Genomic DNA, 27,200 nt, shown 5'->3' with positions numbered 1-27,200 from the left:
CTAAGGAATGCAAGATAACTAGATCCGCTTTCATTTTTTTTTCCAGAAGGAAAAAGGAATAGTTAATGTGAATAATCGTGTGGCAAGACTAGCATTTTCACACCTAATTGGTTGGAGTTCAGCCTGGTACATTTTAGAAAAAGATTTGTCAAGTTGAGTAAAAAGCCTGAAAAATGTATCTACACCCTTTGATCCAGTATTTATACTACTAGGTCTCTCCACCAAGGAAATACTAAAAGAGACAGACAGAAGTTCATACCAAAAAATATTTATTACAGAACTGTGTATATTTAAAGAATGAAAAACAAAGAATAGTTAAAATGTATCATTAGGTCAATGTAAAAAAATTCAGTATTTATAAATAATTTTAATGACATGGGAAGATGATATTAGTATACTGTAATAAATCTGCAATTGTAATTCAAGAAAACTGTATTATAAAAGAGGCTATACAATCGTATTTGCAGTACACTCTGCCAACATACACGATATTATACATATATATGTACATATATACGTATGGATATATATAGAAAGTAAAGAAGTAGAGAAATGTACACATAAGTACAGACTAGAAAAAAATACAGCTTTTGCTTTATCTCCCTGTTTTAAGAAAAAGGGCAACACAGAGGAAGGTGGTGGTAGAAAGAACACAGGCAGACTTGGCTTTCAGTCCATCTTAGCCCCTCACTAACAGGTGGACCGCAGACCAGTTTACTTAACCTATCTGAACCAGTTTCCCTACCTGACCTGAAGCAGGGATAATAATGCCCACCTCGAAGGGCTATGAAGATTCCACAAGAAAACACAGGATGAGGCACACGGGAGCTCAGCGGTCATGCCTACCAGATCACCACCATTACCATGACCACCGGCAACACTGGCTAACAGCATCAGAGCACCTGCCATGTGCCAGGCACTTTCCCCAAGTGCTTTGTAGACAGTGCCTATTTATATCAAACCTCCAAGGGAAGTCCTCTTCTCTTAGAGAAGAGGCTCTCCTCTTCAGAGAGGCTAAGTGACTTGCCTAAGTCACTAATAAGTAATCAAAAAGCAGCACAGTGAAGACCGGAAGCATCGGCTCCAGAGCCCATGTTCTTATCCACTATGAAATACTGCTGCTCTTCATTATGCCCAGTCCAAGATCATGGTCAGCCCACAGAAAACCACAGAGGGGCTTCAAAATACAGTCCGGCTCTCTAAGTCCCCTTGTGGGACCAGTGGGGGAAACGGGAAGCAAGACCCTTGTGCGAATTACCTTGGCACACCAAAAGGGCTTTGCGACAATCATCCATGCTGAATCCAAGCTCCTGCAGTCTAGCCAGCTGTAACTCTAGAAAAAAAAGTACATAATTTTTATAAATAATTTTACGTAAATGAGTCCACTGACTAATTAAAGGGAAAAAAAAAAAAAGAAATTCAGAAGCTTGTATAGCTAAAACATTCCATTTCTCTAGGCAAAAATGGACTCCGGCCTGGAGACTTACCAAAGTTCACCCTGAAATTTTTAAGAGTCTTTTCCCTATAGTGACTGTGTTTGTAAAAGCTTAAAACTGAAATTTAGTATTATCCACATAACAATGGAGGGAAACTCAATGTTTAAAACTAAACCTTAGCATTATCCACAGAACTCTGGAAGAAATGGTAAAAGAAAAACTAGTGTAAGCTAGAGCAGTCGGTTTGGGGTGTTGTATTTGTTCTTAAAATTTTTAAATTACAGCATCATACTTATAATTACACTTAATGGCATACACTTATACTCTGAACAATTTAATTGTGCAAAAGACAATCTTAACAGTTAACCAGAAGGGGAGCTATTAGGCAGACTGAGTGGGTTTCACAGTTCAACACCTACCCAAGACAGGATCTAGGGTATGTCTTGTCCCTTCTCTGATCTCCTCTCCAGCCCGAGACGTGCCGGAAAGGTAACTGCTAATGGAGCTGGTCTCCAAGGCCACTGGGTCCGGCGCTGCAGCGTTAGCTTGCTCTGGGATGGATTTTGCAATGGCAAGAAACAGCTGAACATCATTGTAGGAGAGTCTGATATCCAGGGCTTGTAACTGAATCTAACAAAATTGAAAAGGTGGCAGTTTTTTCAAGTTGCATTTGCTTTTACGCCCACACCTCTCACGTGTATGTATAGTTCCCAACTCAAGTTCTAGAAGTCCCACAGACACTATATTAATTTTTCATTTTGAAGACTGGAAAGATCTTGAAAGTAAGCACCAAGGACCATGAGGTAAGACATCTCTACTGCGAGGTCGAATGTTTACAAAACTGCACCAAATAAAAAATAAAAAGCTAGGAAATTTACTACAGCAATGAATATTTCAGTCGGATGATTTCCTTACAAGGAGATTAATCATCAAATAAGAGAATCAGAAAACGGCTCTGGATCACCTATTAGCAGCATTATGTGAACCCATTTTGCTTTGATCAATTTAATTTTTTTTTAAAACTCTGAACCCAGGGGCACCTGAGTGGCTCAGTTGGTTGAGTGACTGCCTTCGGCTCAGGTTATGATCCTAGAGTCCCAGGATCGAGTCCCGCATCGGGCTCCCTGCTTGGCGGGGAGTCTGCTTCTCCCTCTGACCCTCCTCCCTCTCATGCGCTCTGTCTCTCATTGTCTCTCTCGCAAATAAATAAATAAAATCAAAAAAAAATTTAAAAAAAAAAAAAAACTCTGAACCCAACTGACCACTCAACAAAAAGTTACCTCTTCTCTCTCCAAACATCACCTTAAATGAGTCCAGTGCCACACTAATATTTCCCCATATCCAGCCTCCCTCCGACATGAACAACACAGAGGCCGGCAGTAAGCAATACAGACACCAGCACAGGACCACCTAAAACTGGGGTAACTGCTGGAATGTCTCGGGGTGCTACTTGGTTGACTACTTATTCCGTCTTTAAAGATTAAAAAACCATGGTTCCAATGGATTAATTGTTCGTCCTCGGCCAAGGAATAAAACGCCACGTCCTTTCGCCTTCCTTCCCCAGCTTCACCTTGCATCCTCCGTGCTCCCACATGCATGTCTTTGTCCTGGTGAGACCTCCCTCTGCTTCGTGTCGGCTGGGCCCCTTCGCCCCTGACTTAGCTTCTTCCTAATGTGGGCTGCTACCCTCCTCTGCCTACTGACATCCTGTCCCTCTGCTCAGACTCGCCCTACCTTTGCTTCCACCCACAATCCAAATTCCTCCCTCTGCTGCGTTCTGCTTTCTGTCAACTTTCACAGAACTTCAAGATGATACCAGACAGTGAACAGGTCTTTTATTCTCCACAGGACTGAAAGATTTTCTAGGACAGAGACAATGTCATATTTCTTTTGTATTTGCCGAAGTGATGAAAATATTGAGTACAGCAGAGCAAATATGTCACGTTCAGGCACAGGCAGTGTTTGAGAGTGTATCGATGTGTCTATAGATTTTTCATCATTACCTCTAAGATCGGTGGGAAATCTTCACTATTGAATGCATCCATCAATCCTGAACTATTCTGGTAAGAAGAATTCCCCACCAGCTCCACTTGAATTTGAACTGGATCAACAATTGAAAGAGCTGTATCGTGCTCATTCCCTAGTCGGCACGAAAACACCTAGAGAATGAAATGCAGTATAGGAAGAATTAATGTCTGATTTAGAAGAGTCTAAACATCAGTAGAAAAAAAAACCACTATCTCGATAGCCATCAGCTCCGTGTTATCAAAAGACCCATAACAACTGGTGAAATAAATACTGTCAAGAGGGGGGCCGGCATTCTTGCCCACGGCCAAGAGCGTGGGCAGTGGTTCCCCCCCCACTTATAAAAGGCAGATCACTGACACATGGCAAAAGGCCTAAAAAATCTCACATCCCTTGATTCAATAATCCTACTTCTTTCTAGGAACTAGCCAATGGAAATAATGCAAAACACAGAAAAAAAAAAATCACTGAACCATTATTTAATAGTTAATAAAAAAAAAAAATTCAGAGCAACCCAATCATTTAAAAGTGACAATTAAAAAGACCACATGGAATATTACAATATGGACTATGTGAACAAGCAGCCCAATCAAAATAATACTATACCATGACTTTAAGGAAAGAAACACATCAAAATGTCAACAGAGATTCCAGACAAAGGGATTGGTAATTTTCTCCTCCCCTCCCCCAATCTGATGTAATATAATTATTACTTTCATAATTGAAAATAAATACATTAATTATTGAAGCTGGGTGATAGGTATATAGGGGCTCATTATATTAATCTGTTTACTTGTATATGTTTGAAATGTTCTATAATAAAAAGTTTAATAATAAACATATTTATGGAGAGAGAGAAGGGAGAGAAGACTCCCATTCTAGGACCAAATTATCTTTGTACTTCAAGAACAGTACAGAAGACCAAAATCTATAAAGAACTTATCAAACTCAACACCCAAAAAAACAAATAATCCAGTTAAGAAATGGGCAGAAGATATGAGGACATTTTTCCAAAGAAGACACCCAGGTGGTCAACAGACACATGAAAATATGCTCAACATCACTCATCGTGGGGGAAATACAAATCAAAAACCACAATGAGATACCACCTCACACCTGTCAGAATGGCTAAAATTAACAACACAACAAACAAAAGGTGTTGGTGAGGATGCAGAGAAAGGGGACCCTCGTACACTGCTGGTGGGAATGCAAACCGGTGCAGCCGCTCTGGGGAAAGTATGGAGGTTCCTCAAAAAGTTAAAAATAGGGGCGCCTGGGTGGCTCAGTTGGTTAAGCGACTGCCTTCGGCTCAGGTCATGATCCTGGAGTCCCTGGATCGAGTCCCGCATCGGGCTCCCTGCTCGGCAGGGAGTCTGCTTCTCCCTCTGACCCTCCCCCCTCACGTGTGCTCTCTCTCATTCTCTCTCTCTCAAATAAATAAATAAAATCTTTAAAAAAAAAAAAAAAGTTAAAAATAGAATTACCCTATGATCCAGAAATTGTACTACTAAGTATTTGCCCAAAGGATATAAAAACATAGATTCGAAGGGGTACATGTTCACAGCAGCATTATCAACAATAGCCAGGGGCACCTGGGTGGCTCAATCAGTTGGGCAGCCAACTCTTGATTTTGGCTCAGGTCATGGTCTCTGGGTCCTGGGATCAAGCCCCGAGTCAGGCTCCATGCTCAGCATGGAGTCTGCTTGAGGATTCTCTCCCTATCCCTCTGCCCCTCCCCCTATTCACTTTTTCTCTCTCTAAAATAAATCTTAAAAAAAAACAAAAAACAAAAAACACTAGCCGAACTATGGAAACAGCCCAAGTGTCCATTGACTGCTGAATGGATAAAGATGTGGGGTGTGTGTGTGTGTGTGTGTGTGTGTGTGTGTACACACATATATATAGTGGACTATATTACTCAACCCTCAAAAAGAATGAAATCTGGTGATTTGCAATGACATGGATGGAGCTAGAATGTACTGTGTTAAGTGAAATAAGTCAGTCAGAGAAAAACAAATACCATATGATCTGACTCATATGTGGAATTTTAAAAACAAAACAGAGGAACATATGGGAGGGGGGAAAAGAGAGAGAGAGGGAAACAAACCATAAGAGACTCTTAACGATAGAGAACAAACTGAGGGTTGCCGGAGGGAGGTGGGTGGGGAGGGGCCAGATGGGGGATGGGCATTAAGGAGGGCACTTGATACGATGAGCACTGGGTGTTGTATGTAAGTGATGAACCACTGAATTCTACTCCAGAAACCAATATTACACTGTATGTTAACTAACTAGAATTTAAACAGAAATTTGAAAAAAAAGGAAAGAAAAAAAAGAACAGTACAGAAGAAGGCATTCATGTTGGTCTCCCTTGTTTCTTCCCCTTTTTTGGGGGGTGGGGAGCATTTCCTAGTGCTGTTGGAAAACATGTGAAACCAAGCTCCTTTACTATATTCAAAATCAACTCATTTGGCTTCCTTTATAAATTCTCCCCCAATGATGTACCGGGGCGGCGGTGGGGGGTGGGGGTGGTCTTAAAATTTAGATCCAATTGTGCTGCCTGAGGAACAAGACTGAAAGGAATTTCCAAGAATCTCAAATATTTTGCCATATAGTTTTTCTAAGACTTTAGAGCAAAAAAAGTTTCATTTTCCTTTTTTCTTCAGGGCCTTCTGCTACACAAAACTCAGTTGTACCTGACAGTTCATTAATCAATCACCAACATTTTCCATTCAAAGCTGGTACTGGAGAGGCCTGGAAAGCAGACGAACTACAATTTCATGATCAACTCACATCACACCAGCATGTAAATCCTTCCTCTCAAACTGAGGTTTCTTTACATGAGAGAAACAAGTAATCAAGAAGTGAAATCTCTACAGGTTTTATTCAGCTATATCTGATGAGAGAAAAAAAAGTGTCCATATGCTGCTGACAGTGAAAATAAGTTTTGTTCATTCAACCTCTGAAATACCACTGGGAAGAATAGGGCATGAAGAGTTCAATCATAAAGGGAAAGGAAATGATGAGTAACCTGGACCAAATATTCTAATATTATAACAAGAGGAACGTTAGCGGAGATCACTGGATTAAGAACACTAGAGAGAAATAATAATCTGCCTCATTTCTCCTTCTCTCTCCACAACCCCTGACTTTAAAAGACACAGAGCAGGGCACCTGAGTGGCTCAGTTGGTTAAGCGACTGCCTTCAGCTCAGGTCATGATCCTGGAGTCCTGGGATCGAGTCCCGCATCGGGCTCCCTGCTCAGCAGGGAGTCTGCTTCTTCCTCTGACCCTCCCCCCTCTCATGTGCTCTCTCTCTCAAATAAAATCTTTAAAAAATATATAAATAAATAAATAAAAGACACAGAGCAGTTTATACTTAATATTGCATACTGTAATGTTCAGGCTACGAAGACCACTCCAATGCAAATTATCTCCTTCATGAGATTAAATTAGAGCCTCAAGAGCACTATTAGAGACTCACTCCATTACGTTATGCATGCCTCTCTAGAGATATCCTTTTTTTTAAAATTTTATTACGTTATGTTAATCACCATACATTACATCATTAGTTTTTGATGTAGTGTTCCATGATTCATTGTTTGCGTATAACACCCAGTGCTCCATGCAGAACATGCCCTCTTTAATACCCATCACCAGGCTAACCCATCCTCCCACCCCCCTCCCCTCTAGAACCCTCAGTTTGTTTCTCAGAGTCCATAGTCTCTCACAGTTCGTCTCCCCCTCCGATTTCCCCCCCTTCATTTTTCCCTTCCTACTACCTTTTTTTTTTTTTTAGAGATATCCTTTTACAGATTAGATATTCCTAAAAGGACTACACATAAAATCCTTCACACCTTTTATAAACAAGTTGCCAAGACCACAAAGCCCTAGGTCTTCACAGAGACAACTCAACGCAGGGACGGTGACGTGGGGAAATGAGGACCACTTCCCCATCTTGACTAATTTGCCCAGGACTAGACCCGTAGATGCTGAGGGCAGCGGAAGGGCCTGACAGAGTACTAGGGACTAGAAGAGTCTCGCCAAACTTCTCAAGAGATGATGTAAGTGCAAGAGGTCCAGTCTCTCGGCATATTTACAGCCTGACACTGGAGGACTGATTTCACATATAAGGATAGCCTGGCAGATTTGAGGACAAAACGAAGAGGGGGGGCCAGAGTTCACTGACTCCATCAATTATTTCCCCTAATGAAAGCTGAGGAGGTAAAATTCTCTTCCAAGTGCTTCCTCTTAAGCCAAACATTTCATTTTTTATCGACACATAGACTTCTTACCTCAATGCCAAACAAACTCCCTGAAAAGGGGCGATCGACAAATCGTGGCTTATAGGTGAGCACGGTGGTGCCTTTGAGAATAATGGCATTGGTATCGAAGCAGGACACATCTTCAACCACCACAAACTCCGTGCCTGGAAAGGACAGTGTTATCAACCAAGCCAAAGCTGGGAAGCTGGAAAGCACCACGCTGTTGCAAACTAGGCAATGCATTTACACCGGGGGGTGGGGAACAACACACAATACACAACACATTAGCCAACAAGACTTGTTCTCCAGGATGGTTGTCGACACTCTGCTTCACTGCCACCCTGAACAAATTCTCTGTATCTGGCCAGGCCCAGCTGAGCCAAAAGAGTACAGCACAGGCAGAAAAGACAGGGATGCAGTTTCTTTTCTCTCTTTAGAATGTATTTTTTTTTTTAAAGATTTTATTTATTTATTTGACAGAGAGAGACACAGCGAGAGAGGGAACACAAGCAGGGGGAGTGGGAGAGGGAGAAGCAGGCTCCCCGCAGAGCAGGGAGCCCGGTGCGGGACTCGATCCCAGGACCCCGGGACCATGACCCGAGCCGAAGGCAGTTGCTTAACCAACTGAGCCACCCAGGCGCCCTAAAATGTATTTTTAAGGGGCACCTGGGTGGCTCAGTCAGCTAAGCGTCTGCCTTTGGCTCAGGTCATGATCTCAGGGTCCTGGGATCGAGCCCCATGTCAGGCTCCCCGCTCAGCAGTGAGTCTCCTTCTCCCTTGCCCTTTGCCCCTCCTGCCCCCCTCACCCCCCCACTTGTGCTCTGGCTTGCTCTCTCTCTCTCTCTCTAATGAATAAATTAAAAAAAAAAATCTTTAGAATGTATTTTTAAGCTAAGTCTCCTGGGAGGACTATGAGATATTTCAGAAGCCCAGGAAATCATCCCTTCTCCAAGCAATGACCTGTTTTAAAATCCCAGAAATAGATACACGTCCTAATGCTGGTCAGGCAGTGGAAAGCACATCATCATCTACATAGCTGTTCAAGTTGTTTACAAAGAACATATACTAATTTAACGTAGATTTTTTAGAAATTACTAAATGCAGTTTTCTACTCGTTTGTACATGGCAAATTTACTTTTCATTTTCATCAAAATCCATGTTTAGACTGAACTTTTGAAACTAAATCCATTTAAAGCGCACCGCGCTGGCCAGTTTCTTCCAAACCACTGAGCAGTTGTTGGGCTACATCACAAACACAACAGACACACAAATACATACAGATCTACTAGGAGAGTTCGCTAGTTAACAAAAACCACAGTAAATCTGTTTGTAAAGGAACATATTCTTTTTGTAAAGAAAATAACGATCCCCTCACTTATTTATCTTTACACAGATTTTCACACATCAGATTTGCCTAAACTCAGTAAGGCACATCTGTTAGAGCACTGAAGATCAAACAGAAAATTGAAGCCAGATTTAACACTTGGGGAAAACACCACTGGCCAGGCAGTACTCAAGCTGGGCATGTGCCATGGACAGGCCGAGCAGAGGGCCCAGAACCCTGCAGCCTGAATGTGAGCCAGCAGTTCACACCAGAAAATGGAGGTCAAGAATTTCGACACCTGTTGGTCTCTTGGTCTGTATGCAAATGTGTATGTGCTCACATCAAAATACAGAGGTGATAGAAAAATCATCCTAGAAGATACATATTGAGCCTAACATGCATACTGAGAATCAGTGACTCACACCTACATATGCTCACCTGTTACATTGACCTTGACCTCCAGGTGCCTTTCAGTAGACACAGGAAGAGAAGACCGCTTGGTAACTACTCCACTTTTCACAGTTTTGGGGACTACAGCAGATTCACTGCTAGAGTTACGGTGGCGAGAAGGAGTAACATTAGTCTGTTTCTTAATATCGCTGGGAGTGTGAAGAAAATCATGGACTAGCAGCAGCCAGTCAAATATGAGGAACACGCGCAGATTGTTGAGAACTACCGTAAAACAGGATGAATCCTTCGTAGATCTGCAAGGAAAAAGATTTAAAAAAAAAAACAGGAAAAGAGAAATGTATTTTATTAACTTGCAAGTATACTACTCAGCATGGGCAGGTGTTTTTCCAGTATTTTTTAAATTGACCACTCTGGGTATCAATAAACTCTAAACATTGGTTTAATAAGATATTCAGTGTGAGTTTTCAAAAGCTAATCACATTTTTATGCTGTAAGAAAGCAGTATAGTGTCATCCAGCAGTTCTCAACCAGGAGTGATTTTGTCCCCCAGGAGACTTCTGGCAGTGTCTGGAGACATCTGTGCTTGTCACAACACGGGGTGGGGGCATGGTTTGTTATGGGCATCTAGTGAGCAGAGGCCAGGGATGCTACTAAACATCCCGCAACGGACAGGACAGCCCCCCAGCAAGGAAGTATCTAACCTAAAATGTCAACAGTGCCGAAGCTGAGAAATCCTGGTGCAGTAGAAAGATCACAGGGTCAAATCCAGTCACTTACAAGTTGTGTTACCTTGGATAAGTCGCCTACCTTCTCTGAGCCTATTTCCTCACTTACAAAATGAGAAATATGAACACTGTAAAAGATAACAGGTGTGTGTTTGGTGAATGTTAGATGCTTTCCCTATAGGCTATTTCAAGATCAGTGAGGCACCCTTTCTTTGATGTTTGGGGGATCACTTCTTTACAAACATCAAATGTACATACTAGTACTAATTCTCCAGCTGGATCTGACCAGAGAGCGCAGATCTTTAGCTTGAGAAGGAGGACAAATAAGATGACATTTATATGTGGGCATAACTCCAAGCACCCCAGAAGTGGAGTTGGCAGAAGGAGAGAGACAATACTGGTTTTGTAGGCCCTATTACCCCAAATTCTCTATTTGAGGTAAAAGCCCAAGGAGGACCCCAAGCCTCATCTCAAACCCTGGTATGGCCCCACTAGAATATGAGTGGACAGAAATGGGTAGGACAAAAGGAAAGTGGGCTCAGGACACCTTTATATGGTTTTCTGGGTTGAACTTTGTTCTATGAGCCCAAAAGTGACTCTGGGGCTCCAGCTACTACCCGTACCTGGTTACCTCCCCCCAAAGGGGTTCCTATTCAGCAAAAGCTGATTCTGAGATGTTTTTAAGTCTGGCTTCTCTAGTCTCTTGTTTCTCCTAAACCTGGCTCACTGCCTCTAGAGAAAGGGCACAGTGATGCATGTCTCCCTCATACAGACATGGCATTTTTCACAGAAACACTTTACTCTTTTGTATTAGAGAAAAAATGTTGCCCTCAGTAAAATTTTTCCACCCCATTTTGAACATAGATCGTCAGAGTTATGCACTAACTGAAAAGTCAAAGTATGTCTGATACCCTTTTCTGGAAAATATTTCAAGCCTTTAAACACTGTGAAGTGATTTATATTTGACACACAAAATCCCAACAGAAGAGCAATTCTTCTTGAGACACAGAAAGCGTTCAAAAGTTCCAATCAAGAGAACATGTTAACTCCCTCTCACTCACAATGGTATTTCTGTTCACAAGAGCTAAGGTAAGACTTTACCATTTGGCTCCAAGAAATTACACACCTCCAGTATATAAACAGAGTAATATTTCAAGGCTCCTTGTATATTAAAAATGTGATCGGTGAGACAACTAGCTGATAGATTAGGAAGCTAGATCAATAATAATATAGCAAACCCAAAAGAAATTGTTTCTGCAGAAGGACCAAATATTTGGAAGCCTCCTGCTCAGATAAACATCTTCAAACAAAAGAACCGCAAATCACAGCAAGCCTAGCATCCGACTGCAGTCAGCCAGATCATGAGACACGCAGTGGCCACACCTGAGGACTGTCTGAAGGGACGTGGGCGCTAAGATCAAAGGCCCTGGTGCGAGTCCTGACCACTTCACTCATCCACCGTGTGACCTTGGAGAGGTACTCAATGCCCTCCTAGCTTCTATTGCTGCAGCTATAAAATTGGACAGAAGTCACCCACTTTGCAGACTTGCCAGGAGGATTTAAGTATAAAAGTAGGGAGAATGCCTGGCTCCTGGAAGGGCTCAGTAAGAGGCAATGAGCACTCTCATTTCTGAACATCCAAAAAGTTCAGGAAAAGGTCTATCTACTTTGCTAGACTTCCTAAATGCATATGGAGAGTGACCACAACCTCTCCCTAAAAGAAATCTCAACCCTGAGAATTCACTGTGCAGCACACTGAAATATCAACTACATTCAAGTATATGAATACAAGAATAATCTTGATCTTTTTTTTTCCATGAAGTTTTTCCCAGCCTTCTTATTCACTAGTTTGTATTTACAGCATATCTGGTAACATTAAGCACTAATAGAATAGAACTGGCATTGCTTCCAAAGGTCTCCTTTTGGATTTGCATTGGAGGATTTTAGATCAGATATTAAACTGATAAGAACAGATACTACACTTGATCTTAGCCAAAAGGCCAAGAAGCGATGGAGGATTTTAGATCAAATCTAATTTTTCACAGTTTTCAGGCCTATCCTCACTTAGCCCTAAAACCTTACAGTAGTGTATCATAAATAACACCAGCTACATCAGTAATAATAATAAGAGCTACCATCTGTGCCAAGCAACAGGTCAGAATTACTTACTTACAGAATTACTGCCTCCACCGTGTGAGGTGGGTACAGTCATCCTCTTCTATCTTACAGAGAAGAAAACTGTAGGTCAAAGTAGCTGAACTCGTCCTAGGACACATAGCTAGAAGGTGGCAGATCAAGGTTTTGAGCCCAGATCTGTACGATTCCAAAACATACACTCATTACACACACACCACTTCCTAGCATAATACCAGGAAGAGAAACATAATCTAGTCCAAAGAGGCTAACACCCTTTTAAATGGAGAAGTGGGTTAGCAAGATGTGTGTAGATAAATCTATAATGCAAGTCAAAACCACCTTCCTTCCTATAATTTCTATAGACCAAATGTCTTCTTTCCCCTTAAACAAGAGTCATTTCTTCCTGCCTCAATTCACTTTACATATTAGAACAGTCTACAGGGAGGTTGCTTTTAAGACTCTGGTCTAATTCTAAACTTTTTTTAAGGCAACAGAGACATCTTTTGGCCAATAAATGCAACTGCAATGTGGTAGGAATACTAAGTTAATACACTGTGAGCGGCACTGGTGAGCCATTTTCTATTTATCTTTTCAGTGACTCCTCAGTCCTGTGATGTTCTACAGCTGACAGAGCCTTGGCCCACCGGCCACAAAAGGAAGTTTCTTGATAAAGAAATGCAGAGTCAGGGTCTGGATCCATTACCTGTAATGCAGCTCCATCTGAATGGATCCTTGGGTAGTGCTGCTGTTCCTGGAAGGCTGAAAAATACAGCTGAATACGTTTGTCATGCCAGGACTGGCCTTCTGCCCGGCATAGCGGGTGTCAAAAGCCATCATGGAATGGGAAACCAAGTTAATGGACTTGGTTTGGTTGGAAAAGCTTTCATAGAGCAGTTTACATTTCTTGAAGTCGAATCTAAAAGGGAGAAAGCAGACAAGATACTAAACTCTTCCATTTCACAAAATTAAGTTCAAGACAACAGAACAAAATCATAAGTACACCTGAGTTTTATGAAGGAGAGTAACTTTCACTGATTTTGTTAACAGACTCCTCAAGAAGGACTTAGTGTCACTGTGCCCTCTTACTTTTCATTTCCAGGAAGATGATCTTGTCCACAGGAACTCCATGAGGAATAACGTTATCTACTATGCTCTGGGTGCATTAGCATTCTCCTTTCTCATCTCAAGTCTGAGAAGGCTATATATGTGTAACAATCCCCGAGGGATGTGAAGGGTCCCTTTAGACCTTCATCTGTCAACTCCTAGCCTGCCTGCAGGGTTCTCTCTCCGGAGTCTGCCAAATTTTTATTTAACAACTATAGCTTCCTGGAAGCGACCAGAACAAATAATACTCTTCATATAGAGAAATAATGCAACTGATCCACCAAGAGGAAGCGCATTTGATACTGCCTTTTTTTTAATAACAGAGAAAGCTGCAACGTGCAATTCATAATTTATTCAGTACCATCATGACATTCCGTACAGAATTATTTCATTTTGTAAAAAACTAAGGGCATAGCTAGTCATCAGGAAAAAAAAAAAATGCTGGCTTACAAGACAATCTGGGACACAAGCTTCATTATACCATTGATTCAACTGAGTTAGTTATAGGCCAGGATGGATTCTCAAGGGAAAGACAAAGAAGAGAAAGAAAGGAGTGTTTCAGTAGGGAAATTTCTAGACTTTGAAGTCCTATTTTCAAATACTGAACCACTTTTCCAGCCATATGATCTTACACTAGATTAAAAATTCCATCTAGAAAAAGAAGTCATATCTGCCAAACCTCACATGATTGTCAAGAGATCAAAATGAAAAGGTTATCAGGTGTGAAAACACAATGCGGTCTTCAAGGTTCCACACCAGTAATCACAAATTCTTGGTCCACCCAGACCGTGCAAGTGATACACAAAGTGAGTCACCAGGCAAAACACGCCCTATCTAAAGGCAGCCCAAGTTGCTCCTCAGTGAACACATGGGCCCAGTATTGTCAAAGCTTTCAAGAGCTTTGACTCTTAAAAGAGGCGGAAATCCAAACTTTTGATGTCAAGTCCCCCAGTTTTTAAATGTTGGCCGGGGAGGCAGTGAGCAGGGCCGCTCCCTGATTAGCACTGGGTCTCCCCTACTCAAACAACCCCCAGCCTGTACTTCGGACCCCTCTGCACTCTGTGGGACCGTGCTCTAACTCCGTGAGGTGTGCGACACCTTTAAGTGCCATTCAAGACCACTCCGGGACTCTCGTCTTTCTCACTGGCACATCGAGACGCTGGCTGCCCTGTCAGCCACAGTGACCATGGCCACAGAACAGCCTGAGGGCCACCAGGGACACACAGCATCAGGAGAAAAACGTCTTCATTTTTCTCAATCACTGCTGTGTCTGCCTGTCTGTCACCTCCTTTTGCCCCCACCCCGGCAGTTTTTATTTATTATTATTTTTTAAGCTGTTGGTGACACAGCACAGCAGCAAGATTACATTAGGAATGTATTTTGATACAACTTTTTCCACTGAAGCCTTACACTTTACCCCACCCCAGGCAACTACCGTACAACTGCGGGGGCCCTTCCGTCTCTCCCAGCACGCGTACAGATACCGCACAAGGCTGAAGGGGTACTCTACAGATACCATTAGCAGCATCAGGAGCTTTCCACGACTGTGGTTCTGGAGTTCAGTGGGGTGGGGACGGGAATGGGCGAAGGGGGGCAGGAGGTACAGGCTTCCAGCTATGGAATGAGTAAGTCACGGGGATCAAGAGTACAACACAAGGGACACAGTCACAGTACTGTAGTAATGTCTTACGGTGACAGATGGTTGGCTGCACCTGTGGTGAGCACAGCAAAACGTACAGAGAAGCTGAATCACGACGTAGTACACGTGAAACTAACATAACATTGTGTGTCAACAATACGATTTTTTTTAAACCGTGCCGCCATAAAAAAAAACAAAAAAAACCAACGCCAGTAGATTCTTGGGAAAGTTATGCATAATTTCCGCAGCTCTTTCAAACGCATCGGTTTCAGCACCAGGTGTGGAGGTCACTGAAACGTGGTACTGATAAAGCAATGAATTTAAACTTTGAACAAGCACCACGTAGACCAACCAAAAAGCACTGTGCAGACCACCTCCAGTCGCGGAAGCGAGCCTCCATTCTGCAACCTCTGCTCTAGGCCAAAGTGAATCCCCTGAAGTGAAACGTGTACTGTTTGCAACACTGTTACACCAGGCCGGTCACGAGGCATAAACCAGTACCATGAGAGTCGTACCTGGCTAAGGACCCAGTACTTTCTTTTCCTTTTGGATCTTTCAGCTCCAGACTTACATTCACCATATCGATGAGGAAGCACATGCACGTGTACACTTCTCCACTGAGAACAGTCTGCAAGAGGAAAATGCCAATCTGAAAAGGGGGTTAATATGTCAAGACAATAACCTGCTTGTTCCATTTCTCTCTGCAGGTGAGCTGGAAGGATCCACGCACGAGGTGGCCATCAGCTAGGACTGCAAGAGTTAAGGGTTATGGGACAGCACGAGGTCTCACTCACGTGAATTCTTGGGTCTTGTAAATCGTAAGGCCGCATAAATTCCTCTATGGGCTCTCCGAGGTTGTTCTCCAATAAACCGCGGATCAGCTTGTATTTGTACAAATCCAGGGAGCAGTGGACTGAGGAGAGGTTGCCATGGATAGATATGTCTGGCACAGTATGACTTATTTCTCTGAGGAAAGGAAAAAAGGTCACTTTGGCAAACAAATCAGTAACTTAACACTGACAAAGCTCACACCCAAACGTAAGAAAGAGCTAAAAGATACCCGCCTACATTATCCATCAGTTCATTTCCAAATTCCAATAATAAAAATTTCATGTGGCTCCAAAGGAAGCACATGAGCACAACTGAGTGTCCTGCTTCAGCTACAAAAAGCCCCTTTTCTCTTAAAATAGGCATTTATAAAGTCCCGAAATCTGAGTTAGCTAAGTAACTATTAATAAGGAAAAATCTCATGAGATCCAGGAAGAGCTTAAAGATTATAGTTGGGGAGGCAATAAAGAAATGGCAGTCTCTTCATTTAACTCTTCAGATTTCATGATAACTAAAGGCGAACACCAGAGTTTCATACCGAACCTAAATGGGACTTCAGGATAAAGTCTGAATCCATTACTTGTCTCTGCTGAGATGGGCAGGAGTAGGGTTGAGATGCCCGGGTCAGGGGTTAGTATACCTCGTCCCCACACTGAAGAGCTTTTCCCCGACCCTCCCGGGGAGAAGTGGGCACCATGGATCCTGCAGACAGCATGGTCTGCGTATGTAAAGTAGAGGACGGGGTTTGAAAGTAGAGGAATGTAAAAAATTACTTTGCAGAGAAAAACCTATACATGATCAAGTAAAGAAAGAACAGTGATGCAAGCCACACAAAAAGCTGGAAAGGACTACCCGGCGCCCTCTCAGCTTCCTGTTCCTGTGGTGCAAGCAGCTGAGAGGGTATCTCGTACTGAGTTACCACCACCTTATTGGGGCTAACAGTATAATCACCTGCACATAAACACTGATGGAAGCGAAGAGGGTCAAATTTACATAATCAGAGTAACAAAGCACATTTTTTGGGGGGAAAGCATTACTTGAAAAGAAAACAAAGTGTTCTATTTCTAAATAATGAAGCTCCTCCTAAGACTGCTAGGCCAGTAAAACCAGAGAGAGCCCATGCCAAGCGTAACTGAGCGCCAGCCAGGGAGCACTCAAGTAACAAGTAAGAATGAAATGCAAAAATCCCAGAGAGAGCAGCTACATGGTGCCGTTAATCCAGAGAGAAACAAAAAATGGCATTAAATGGCTCGCCCAAACCCAAGAACCACGAAGGGAGTGGCCAAAGACGGATTAAAATCACACTCCCCACAAGTAACGAGCCTGCTTGTCAAAATGCGGCAAACAAGAACATCTTCCATTACTTGACAGCCACGCCCCGTCTTTGCCTGTAGTTGAAATGCAAGCGTTGCTGCTTTCTCCAAAATGAATGCCCCAAACAGAGGGGCAATCGTGCCCGGGGTGCAGCAGCTCCCAGCCGTGCGCGTGGACCAGGCCAGCATGAGCACCACCAGGGGACCTTGCTCACGTGTACTGAGGCTCGGCCCTGAGACTCAGGTTCTGCTGGTCTCAGGTCGGGTCTGGGAACATTTATATTCAAGACGTTTCCCGAAAGATCCCATGGAAGTAATGACAACTGAAGCAATGCTCTAATCTGCAGAAATGAGCACCCTGTGTTTGAGGCCAATGAAAAGGTAAATTAGAGTCAGCTCATTAGCCTTTATGGAGTACTTTCAGATTGCTTAATGGAGCAAAATGGGCAGAACTGCGTCTCAACAGTTATTCTGATTAAATGGAGCTCCAGGGTAAGTAGCAACACCAGGTCCAGAATCTATTGTGCTTGGAACATATAATCCATATGTCACCTCTTCCAAAATACTCTCCCTGCCATCACCACCTCCCTACGTCCACCAAAAGCCATGCTACATCATGCCCCTTCGTCTTTGTTTCCAAGGCCCCAGGGGCAATCCCCTAACACAGTTTATAACACTGAGTCAAACTCTAAATTAGAATCACCTTCTAACTTGCCTTCTTATAGCCCTATATCAACACAACATAAGCTCCATAAAGACAGGTTTTCCTCCCCATCACAGTAGCCCTCACATCTAGTACCCAGCTGGGACTCAATAAACATTTGCTACATAGAAGAAATAAGTGAAAACCACCTATTCTCTCCCAGACTTACCTTCACAGCACTGATTTCCAAGTGATTAAGATTCTACCTATGATAGACTATTATCCAGATGTAAACCACTCACTTGTCCAAATTCCTTTCCACCTGCAATTTCAGCCGACAAGGCTCAGTGAGGAGACTCCCTCCCGTCTGCCGCACAAAATAGGAAGGGAATACCAGATCTCCACTGCTGTCATCTGAGGCCTTAGAATACTCTCGTGGGTGTCTCTCGGCAGCAAAGATGTCCATGTCTTGTAGGTCCACGACAATGCAGTCCAGCAGGCAGACGTGGTCTTCTACATGGACCCACGGAAAGAGAGAGAATGAAGAAAGTAAGACCCAGAAAGGACCTGCTCTGAATAAAACTAAAAAGCTAAACAAAGTTCATCCTGTCTTTGGAAAATGTTCAGAACCGTCCACTTCAAAAACCTGAGTGTCCAAAAGTCTCCACTCTGGCACCACGGCCTCCCTATGTCACGCTCCCTGCGCTAGACACTTCCCGTCTGCTCCCCCTCCGTGTCACGCACATGCTGCTGTCCTGAGACACGAGCTGAGCCTGAAGGATTTATGACTGACATGATTGGACAGCCATCCCTCTCAAGGATATCCTACAGGGCTCTCATGTAGAGAGGACGCAACCCAGAGGCTTACAAAGTTTTCCAGCACCGAAATTCTTTTCTCAAACAAATATGTAATCATTTCCGCTACCAGCGATCTCATCCAAACCACCATCATTCTGCCTGGCCCCCCAGAAACTCCCCTCCCATATACCTACGCCATTCCCTCTGGCCCTCACAAAACCATTCTGCCCGCAAAATACCTGAGTAATCCTTAAAAAAATAAATGAGACCATAACATTCTCTTCCTCCTACACTTTAATGATTATGCTTAATCCAAAGTTGTTTCTGTAAAACTCCCCCTCAATCCTTATAAAACCCTGCATAAGCCCACTGCCTACTTTTCCAACTTCATCTCAAGCCATTCTGCCCCCTGCTCCTGAAGCCTCAGGCTCACTGGCCTTTGTCTCCCCAAAATTGCCAAGCCCTTCGCTATCTGAACAGCATCACCCTCCCCTCTTGATCTCAGCTGGGTCCTCTCTGTTCTTTCCTCCTGCCCCATTTCATCTTTCCTAGGACATCTCACTGTGTCCACATTTAGGGGCCTGCTTGGCACCTCTCTCATCCCCTACGCAGAGGGGCAGAGTCAAATTATAACATCAGCATTCAGCCCGTACTACACATGTCAGTTCTTCAGACTGAAAAGTCATTTGTGCAAATATTTTTAAAACACCTACTCTGCACCAGTTACTTTTCTAAGTCCAGGACATTATTCTAGGATACAGCAGTGAACAGAACATACAAATACCTTTACCCTCATGAAGCTTATAGTCTAATATAAAATTGTAAATTTATAAATTCTCCACCAAATTAATCTATTTATTTAATATAATCCCAATCAAAATCCCAAAAGGGAATTTTGAGGTATGTGGGGGGGGGGGGAACTTAACAAAATAATTCTGAGTTATTTTAAAAAATAATTAAGGGTATTTGTCCCATGGGATGATAAAACATGGGGAAGGTGTTTCTGAGTGTGTTATCAGAAGCGGAACACACAAAATAAAGTAACAATGGATCTAGCTATATGGAAATTAAAGAGTTCTACAAGACATCATGAACAAAAAGGGCAAAGGAGAAACTGGAAAAAAACTGCAATATATTTGACAGATATTAGGGAAACAGCCCCACTTTATAAAGATTTGAAAATCTGTAAGAAAAGAATACGTGAGTAGGAAAATTGGCAAGGAATGTGATAGGCAATTTACTACAAAAAGAAAATCATCCCAGTATGTATATGAAAATATATCCAACCTCATTAGTCATCAAATAAATGCACATTAAAACACATACACACACTAAATAAATAAATAAATAAATACAGCAGTTCTTTATTTTTTTTTTAATTTTTTTTATTCTTATGTTAATCCCCATACATTACATCATTAGTTTTAGATGCAGGGTTCCATGATTCATTGTTTGTGCATAACACCCAGTGCTCCATGCAGAATGTGCCCTCCTCAATACCCACCACCAGGCTAACCCATCCTCCCACCCCCCTCCCAGCAGTTCTTTATTTTTTACTATTTTGATAAATACGTGGAAGAGAGAAAAGTAGAACTGATCTGGTAGAAGCGGGTGGTGGAGGGGGTAAAGGGTTTCAGAGATTCCCTAGGGTTATCATGGAACCCTAAGGATACACAGAGCAGTTTGAAAACCACTGCTTTAATCCCATCTTAATCACAAACAAAGAAATTCCAGAAACAAACAGCAAACTGGAAAGAGAAATACTTTTGGAGAGAGATCTTTCCATCGATCTCTACAACATCCCAAATCATTTCTCATAGGCATCCGCCTATGCAGAAGGCTGGCCTTCCTCCTACTCATCACTGTCCTCATAGCAATGGCAGAAGGTAACAAGTGTCAGGTGGCACTGTGTGCGCACCCCCTCCACGCTCCATGCACATTATGTATAGAGACTGGTAGACAGTGTCACTTAGGTTAAGGATTCGGACTCTGAGGTCAAACTGCGTAAGTTCATAGTCCAACTCTGCCACTTACTATCTGCACAACCCAGGGCAAGTTAAGCTACTTCATCTCTCTAAGTCTTTGTCTCTTCGTGTGTAAAAGGAGGATAAAAATAAAACTCTATAGGAGTGCTACGGGGTCAAATGCAATGATTTATGGAACAACATGCCATGATATCTGGCACACAGTAAGTGTTCAACAACCTTGTGATGATGATTAGGATAATCTCATTTAATCATCAATCCAACCAAAAGCCACTTTCCTGTCACCTCCAGGACCACAAGGGACTACAGGAGTAGTACCTAGTACCATTAGTCCTTGCACAGAACAAAAGACAGGCAACAGCCTTCTCAGTGAGTGTCCCACATCTCTCAAAGCCTTATCACACTGGACAGATTTTTGTGGCGAATCACATTCTGTTTCCCTCTCTAATTTATCCTATCCATCACCTACCCAGAATACATTTAAAAACCAAAAGGCCAGGGGCGCCTGGTTGGCTCAGTGGGAGGAGCATGCAACTCTTGATCTTGGGGTCCTGAGTTCAAGCCCCATGATGGGTGTAGAGATAACTTAAATTAAAAAATAAAAATAGGGGCGCCTGGGTGGCTCAGTCGGTTAAGCGTCCGACTCTTGATTTCAGCTCAGGTCATGATCTCAGGGTCATAAGATCAAGCCCCAAGTTGGGCTCCGCACTGGGCACAGAGCCTGCTTAAATAAATTAAATAAAAAAAGATTAAAAAATAAAAATAAATTTAAAAACAAAACAAAAAGGCCAGACTACATCAAAATAAAAAGCTTCTGCACAGCAAAGGAAAGAACAAAACTAAAAGGCAACCTACTGAATGGGAGAATATATTGCAAATGACATATCTGATAAAGGGTTAGTATAAAAACTTATACAACTCAACAAAACCCAAATAATCCAATTTAAGGATGGGCAGAAGACATCAACAGACACTTCCCCACAGAAGATATCCAGATGGCCAACAGACACATGAAAAGATGCTAACATCACTCATCATCAGGGAAATGCAAATCAAAACCACAATGAGATACCACCTCATGCATGTCAGAATGGTTAAAATCAACAACACAGGAAACAACAGGTGTTGACGAGGATTCGGAGAAAGGGGAACCCTCTTGCACTGCCGGTGGGAATGCGAACTGGTGCAGCCACTCAGGAACCAGTATGGAGGTTCCTCAAAAAATTAAAAATAGAACTACTCCATGATCCAGTAATCACGCTACTGGGTATTTACTCCCAAATACAAAAACACTAATTCAAAGGGATACATGAGCCTAATGTTTATAGCAGTATTTGCAATAGCCAAATTATGATAGCAGTCCAAGTATCCATCAAGTGATGAATGGATAAAGAGGTGGTATATAGGGCTCCTGGGTGGCTCAGTCGGTTAAGCGTCTGCTTTCAGCTCAGGTCATGAACCCAGGGTCCTAGGATCGAGCCCCGTGTCGGGCTCCCTGCTCAGTGGGGAATCTGTTTCTCCCTTCCCTCTGCCACTCCCCCTGCTTGTGCGCTCTCTCTGTCTCTCTCTCACGCATACAAAAATAAATAAAATCTTAAAAAAAAAAAAGAGGTGATACACACACACACACACAATAGAACATTACTCAGCCATAAAAAAGAATGAAATCCTGCCATTTACAACAACATGGATGGAGCTAGAGTATTATGCTAAGTGAAATAAGTCAATCAGAGAAAGACAAATACCATATGATCTCATTCCTATGTGGAATTTAAGAAACAAAACAAACAAGCAAAGAAAAAAGGGGGTGGGGAGGGAGAGAGAGAGAGACAAGCCAAGAACCAGACTCTTAACTATAGAGAACTGATGGTTATCAGAAGGGAGGTGGTAGGGGGATGGGTGAAATGGGTGATGGGGATGAAGGAGAGCACTTGTCATGATGAGCACAGGGTGATTAAGAAGTGTTGAATCACTGTATTGTACACCTGAAACTAATATAACACTCTATGTTAACATACAAGAATTAAAACAAAAAATTGAATTCAATTTAATTTAATTTTTAAAAAAAACCCGAAAGGCCAAAATCAGGCTCTCATCTGGAATGACTAATTCTTAAATTCTAGAGAAGAACCACCAATAACTGGATGGCTCCTGTCTTTGCAAAATTGTTACTTACAGTATCTCTGTTGTTACCTAATTCACACTAATATCTTTTAAGAGTTCTTTGTTTTTTTAGAATTAAATAGAATAATAATTAAGTAGAAAACAGTGTCTTGACAGTGACTTGCAAAGATGTGTCTAAGGATGCAGGAATCATTCTAGTTGTACTATCACCGTCTTGTGGCAACTACCTTGACCTAAAGGAAAAAGTCCTAAGAGACCATCTAAATCCCTTTATTCACACTGTGTCTTGCTAATTTAACTGTATTTTAGAAGTCACTCACTGCTAAAATCTACATCCTAAGATTCTTAAGCTTTCTAAAGCAATATCAAAATCCGATTATCACTAAAGACCCGCTACCACTCTGATGCATCCCCCTGAGGCACCTGCCACAGTCTCATGAACTCCCCACTATGCGGCTCCTTTCTCCTTTTTTACCTGGACTACTGGAAACCTGGCTGGAGGAGGGCGCGGCTTGTTGCCCTTGCTGCTTGGTCGAGGTACTCAGCACAGACTCACTCCTCAGGCCGCCTAGGCTCATCCCAGCAGGAGGCATCATGAACAGCCCCTCGGAATGCATCCCCTTTGGGTCCTCCGTGCTCGTCATTTTCCTCATACTGTGTTTGGGGGTATCCGCTGGGGATGCTGAAGGCACAGATTCCTGGGAAGAAATAAAGTAAAACTAGAAGGCAGGAATGGGGGGTGACTGCATCTTTACTCTCCTGAAAGTCCTATCCTAGTTCCTGGGCTCTTCAAAGACTCTGTGACACTTGGCACTTCCCAAGCCCCCCAAATCCCATAAACAAAAGGGTAACAGGGTCATGACATTTCCTGTCACATGTAATTATTTGCAGAGATGTTACTTATAATTCAACACTTGTTGAAAACTACAGGAATCTTGCAGGAATATATTATCTGTTGGCTTAAGATGCTAACTGTTGGTGGTTTAGTCTAGGTCAAACACAGTGAAAGCAGACCTCTCGGCCCTATCATATGTGTTGTTGCTCTGCTGAAGGGGAGGGGCTTATTATTCTAAGAGAATGTATCTACCGCAATATGGTTCCAATGGAATGAAGCCATGGTTGCGTGTCTGCACTTCCTAGAAGTCACTCCTTTGGGCTTACATTTCTTATCTCTTTAAGTAACTGTGCAAATGAAAACAAAATGGAAAACATAGAGGAGGCTGGCCATTCCTATTATGTTTCTGTTCAAGGGCATAAAAATTAAGGGCAAACACGGAGTAACATGAATTCTGTAATTCTACTGAAAACACTACACGCTTTTCTTACATACTTAGTACCGTCAGTTCATTGCTAACAGGGGAAATCTTCTTCACCCGAATGATTCCATAACTGACTTTTAAACTCGACCCAAGCCTCCGCGCTACCTATCTGCAGGGCTTCACCACCATCGACCCGCCTTCACAGGGATGTTGGAGGGGAGAGGAAGAACAGGTTTCCTGCCCATATTGCCCTATGTGTTTACTCATCTCAGCATTTGAAAAGGAGATGGTAACACTGTTCTCCTTCCCAGTTATCTTGAGTACAGTGATTTACAAGTAATGGTGGAAAAAAAAAACCACACCAGAAAACAGTTCTTACTTTCCACATTTTTTTTTTTTGGAAGGCAAATTGCTAGGTTAATGCTCTTATTTAACTATTTCGACATTAAAAACCTTCCCCCTTGCTTAGTTTATTTAAACTCTAGAGAGTAGTTGTTGCTCTTTGACTTGATTCATCTCTACATCCTCTCTGTAGTTGGTTTAAATAAATCAATGGCTTGAGGAGATTAACTCAAAGCTTTTAAAAGGCTGACTTAGAAATTATGGTTTAAGCTCGAGTTGTGGTTGAGAAGAATGAAAGGAAAAGCATATGTAAAAAATCCAAGCCTGCACTCATTAAGACATGGATTTGTGTAAAACAATCCCAAACACACTGGAGTCGGGGAACTCAAAGGCAAATAACCCCTCTGTGAGCTTTGATTTCAGGATTATCTCCTGTTCTTTAACCACTGGAATGCACACCACACAAACCTCACACATACAAATACATTAAAAGGAAAATGTAAATGCAAAGTGATTTTTGGTGAAGAAAGTAATTCTTACTTCATCTAGACCAACTGAGCTTGACTGTGCCTGTGGAGATGTGAGCTCCACAGATAGGTTTATCTGATCACAAAGACTTCACCAAGCGACACACTCCAAGCAGCCCTTATGGAATTCTACAGAACAATCACTGGCATGTAACAAGATAAAAGTTTTTCTAGGATTTAAGGAAATCAGATCATCAAGATATTATTGCCTAAAGCCAAAAAACCAAAAGAAGTTCCCTTTATGGTCCTTAGGAAGGCCTTCTCTACACAGGAGGGAAGTGACTCATCAAAGGGACAAAAAGGTGATAAGCAGGCTTTCCCAAGTAATGTGGTAAAGAGTTAGTTTTTCAAAGCTTTCTTTTTAAAGTATATGAATGTGAATTGACTGCTGAATCCCATAAGGTTTTTCAGAATAACCAGGAGGCAAAAAGTGTATTATACCTTGAAGAAAGAGCGAGCCGTGTACACACTGCCACTTAAAATCAAATCCTCAAAAACAAATACAGGAAAAGACTTTCATTAAAATGCCACAAACTATGTGCTGTTATTTGGCTTATTTAACAAAACGGAAACTCATGTGCAAAAATTTCTTCCAGGGCGCCTGGGTGGCTCAGTCGGTTAAGCGACTGCCTTCGGCTCAGGTCATGATCCTGGAGTCCCGGGATCGAGTCCCGCATCGGGCTCCCTGCTCGGCAGGGGGTCTGCTTCTCCCTCTGACCCTCCCCCCTCTCATGCTCTCTCTCTATCTCATTCTCTCTCGCAAATAAATAAAATCTTAAAAAAAAAAAATTAAAAAAAAAAAAAATTCTTCCAATATTTTGGCAATTCTTAGAGGCTAACATCTGAGTTAGCTCCTGAGCCCATATACAGATAAAACCGAGAGAGAACATCAGTCCTTTACCTTTTTAGGAAGGGTAGAGGAACAAAAATGGTATTATTCAACCTGATCACCTATTCTGGTTCTAGCTGATTTCTTCCTAAAAAATTTAGTCCTCAAAACAAAGATTTACCACAAACACAGATATCCTGAAGAACTTACTGTCGGCTCAAAAGACCGCTCCAAAGAAGGGATTCAACTCTCCCTTGGGCAGTGATGGCAGGAGAGCTGGAACAAGATGTTGGAACAAAGTGTCCCCAGGTGACAGTGAGGACAACCTTCATGTGCAAACACCAAGTTCTGATACATTTGCTTAATATCTAGTCATGTTGGGGCGCCTGGGTGGCTCAGTCGGTTAAGCGTCTGCCTTCGGCTCAGGTCATGATCCTGGGGTCCTGGGATCGAGTCCCACATTGAGCTCCCAGCTCAGCGGGGAGTCTGCTTCTCTGTCTCCTTCTGCCACCCTTCCCCCCAGCTCGTGTGCTCTCAAATAAATAAATAAAATCTTTTAAAAAAAATCTAGTCATATTAACTATAAATACCTCACACTAAGAAAATTTTAGAAGCGAGAACTTTTAGAAGCAGGTACCAATCTTTCTTTTCACAAATGGATCTTTCTTTTATGTTAAGACTCTGGTCAGTGAACAGTAAAATGCTTCTCTCTCAACTGTGAAAACAGACTTTCTTCATAAAGACCCAGGTTACCAGTACTCTACTAGGCCTGCTGTGAAAGACCATTAGAGACTGATTTTATTTTTACTCTCTTAAAAACCATACCTAAGTGGCAGCCTATATCTCCCTATCAAGGCAGGGAAGGCCTATCATTCCCACAGGAGGTCTTCCTACAGTGAGGTCAACAAGCGAGTTCTCAATCAGCTCTGCCTGAAGGCCTGTCTACGAAGCTATGCGGTAAACGTGGTGGCGCTCCGCCCTCCAACGCTGAACACTGCTGCTCTGGCGTCACCCTCTGCTCTCATCACTGCATCTGGTTTCTCTGAGTGACTACAACTGGGGTGATATATGGACAACCCACCCCTCAACCCCTCGTCCAAACACCCTCGCTCTGGCAAGGTTATGACACACAAATATGGCTGCCACGTTCTTGCTGTCTGTCTGCACCCTTCTTACTCTACCCGCTCCCACTCGCTGAATCAAATATTTTCAGCTCAGGATGTGTAGCTTAGTAAGAGTGAGTAAATGGATGAGTGAGAAGTAAAACAAATGAAGAAAAATATGGAGACAGTAATTTGAAAACAAAATTATTTGAGTTTAGGCACTACCAACAAATAGAGTCTCCTGTTACTTTCTGAACCAAGCTGAGGTCCTTGGCAAAGTCCTGGTAAGAACTAGCACCCTACTCACACTTTTTCATTTTCTTTTCTTTCTACACCTAGAGAGGCAAACAGTAACTGCTCAAATTTATATCTTTTCTGTGATCA

At 42.4% G+C, this 27,200-nt stretch overlaps 1 protein-coding gene and 1 pseudogene across 1 annotated transcript in view; both read right to left on the bottom strand.

Moving 5' to 3' along the window:
* Positions 1–27,200, bottom strand: part of VPS13D (vacuolar protein sorting 13 homolog D) — a 243,709-nt gene that overhangs the window by 160,841 nt on the left and 55,668 nt on the right. The window contains 10 exon segments of the mRNA XM_044914385.1: positions 1,259–1,333; positions 1,856–2,066; positions 3,440–3,595; positions 7,757–7,890; positions 9,489–9,754; positions 13,026–13,238; positions 15,581–15,693; positions 15,860–16,031; positions 18,152–18,362; positions 23,232–23,454. Coding sequence (XP_044770320.1) covers positions 1,259–1,333; positions 1,856–2,066; positions 3,440–3,595; positions 7,757–7,890; positions 9,489–9,754; positions 13,026–13,238; positions 15,581–15,693; positions 15,860–16,031; positions 18,152–18,362; positions 23,232–23,454 — 1,774 coding nt within the window.
* Positions 12,096–12,198, bottom strand: LOC123324802 (annotated as a pseudogene).

This window comes from Neomonachus schauinslandi, chromosome 4, assembly GCF_002201575.2.
Source record: "Neomonachus schauinslandi chromosome 4, ASM220157v2, whole genome shotgun sequence".
NCBI lineage: Eukaryota > Metazoa > Chordata > Mammalia > Carnivora > Phocidae > Neomonachus > Neomonachus schauinslandi.
This window is presented reverse-complemented; position numbering and strand designations above follow the sequence as displayed.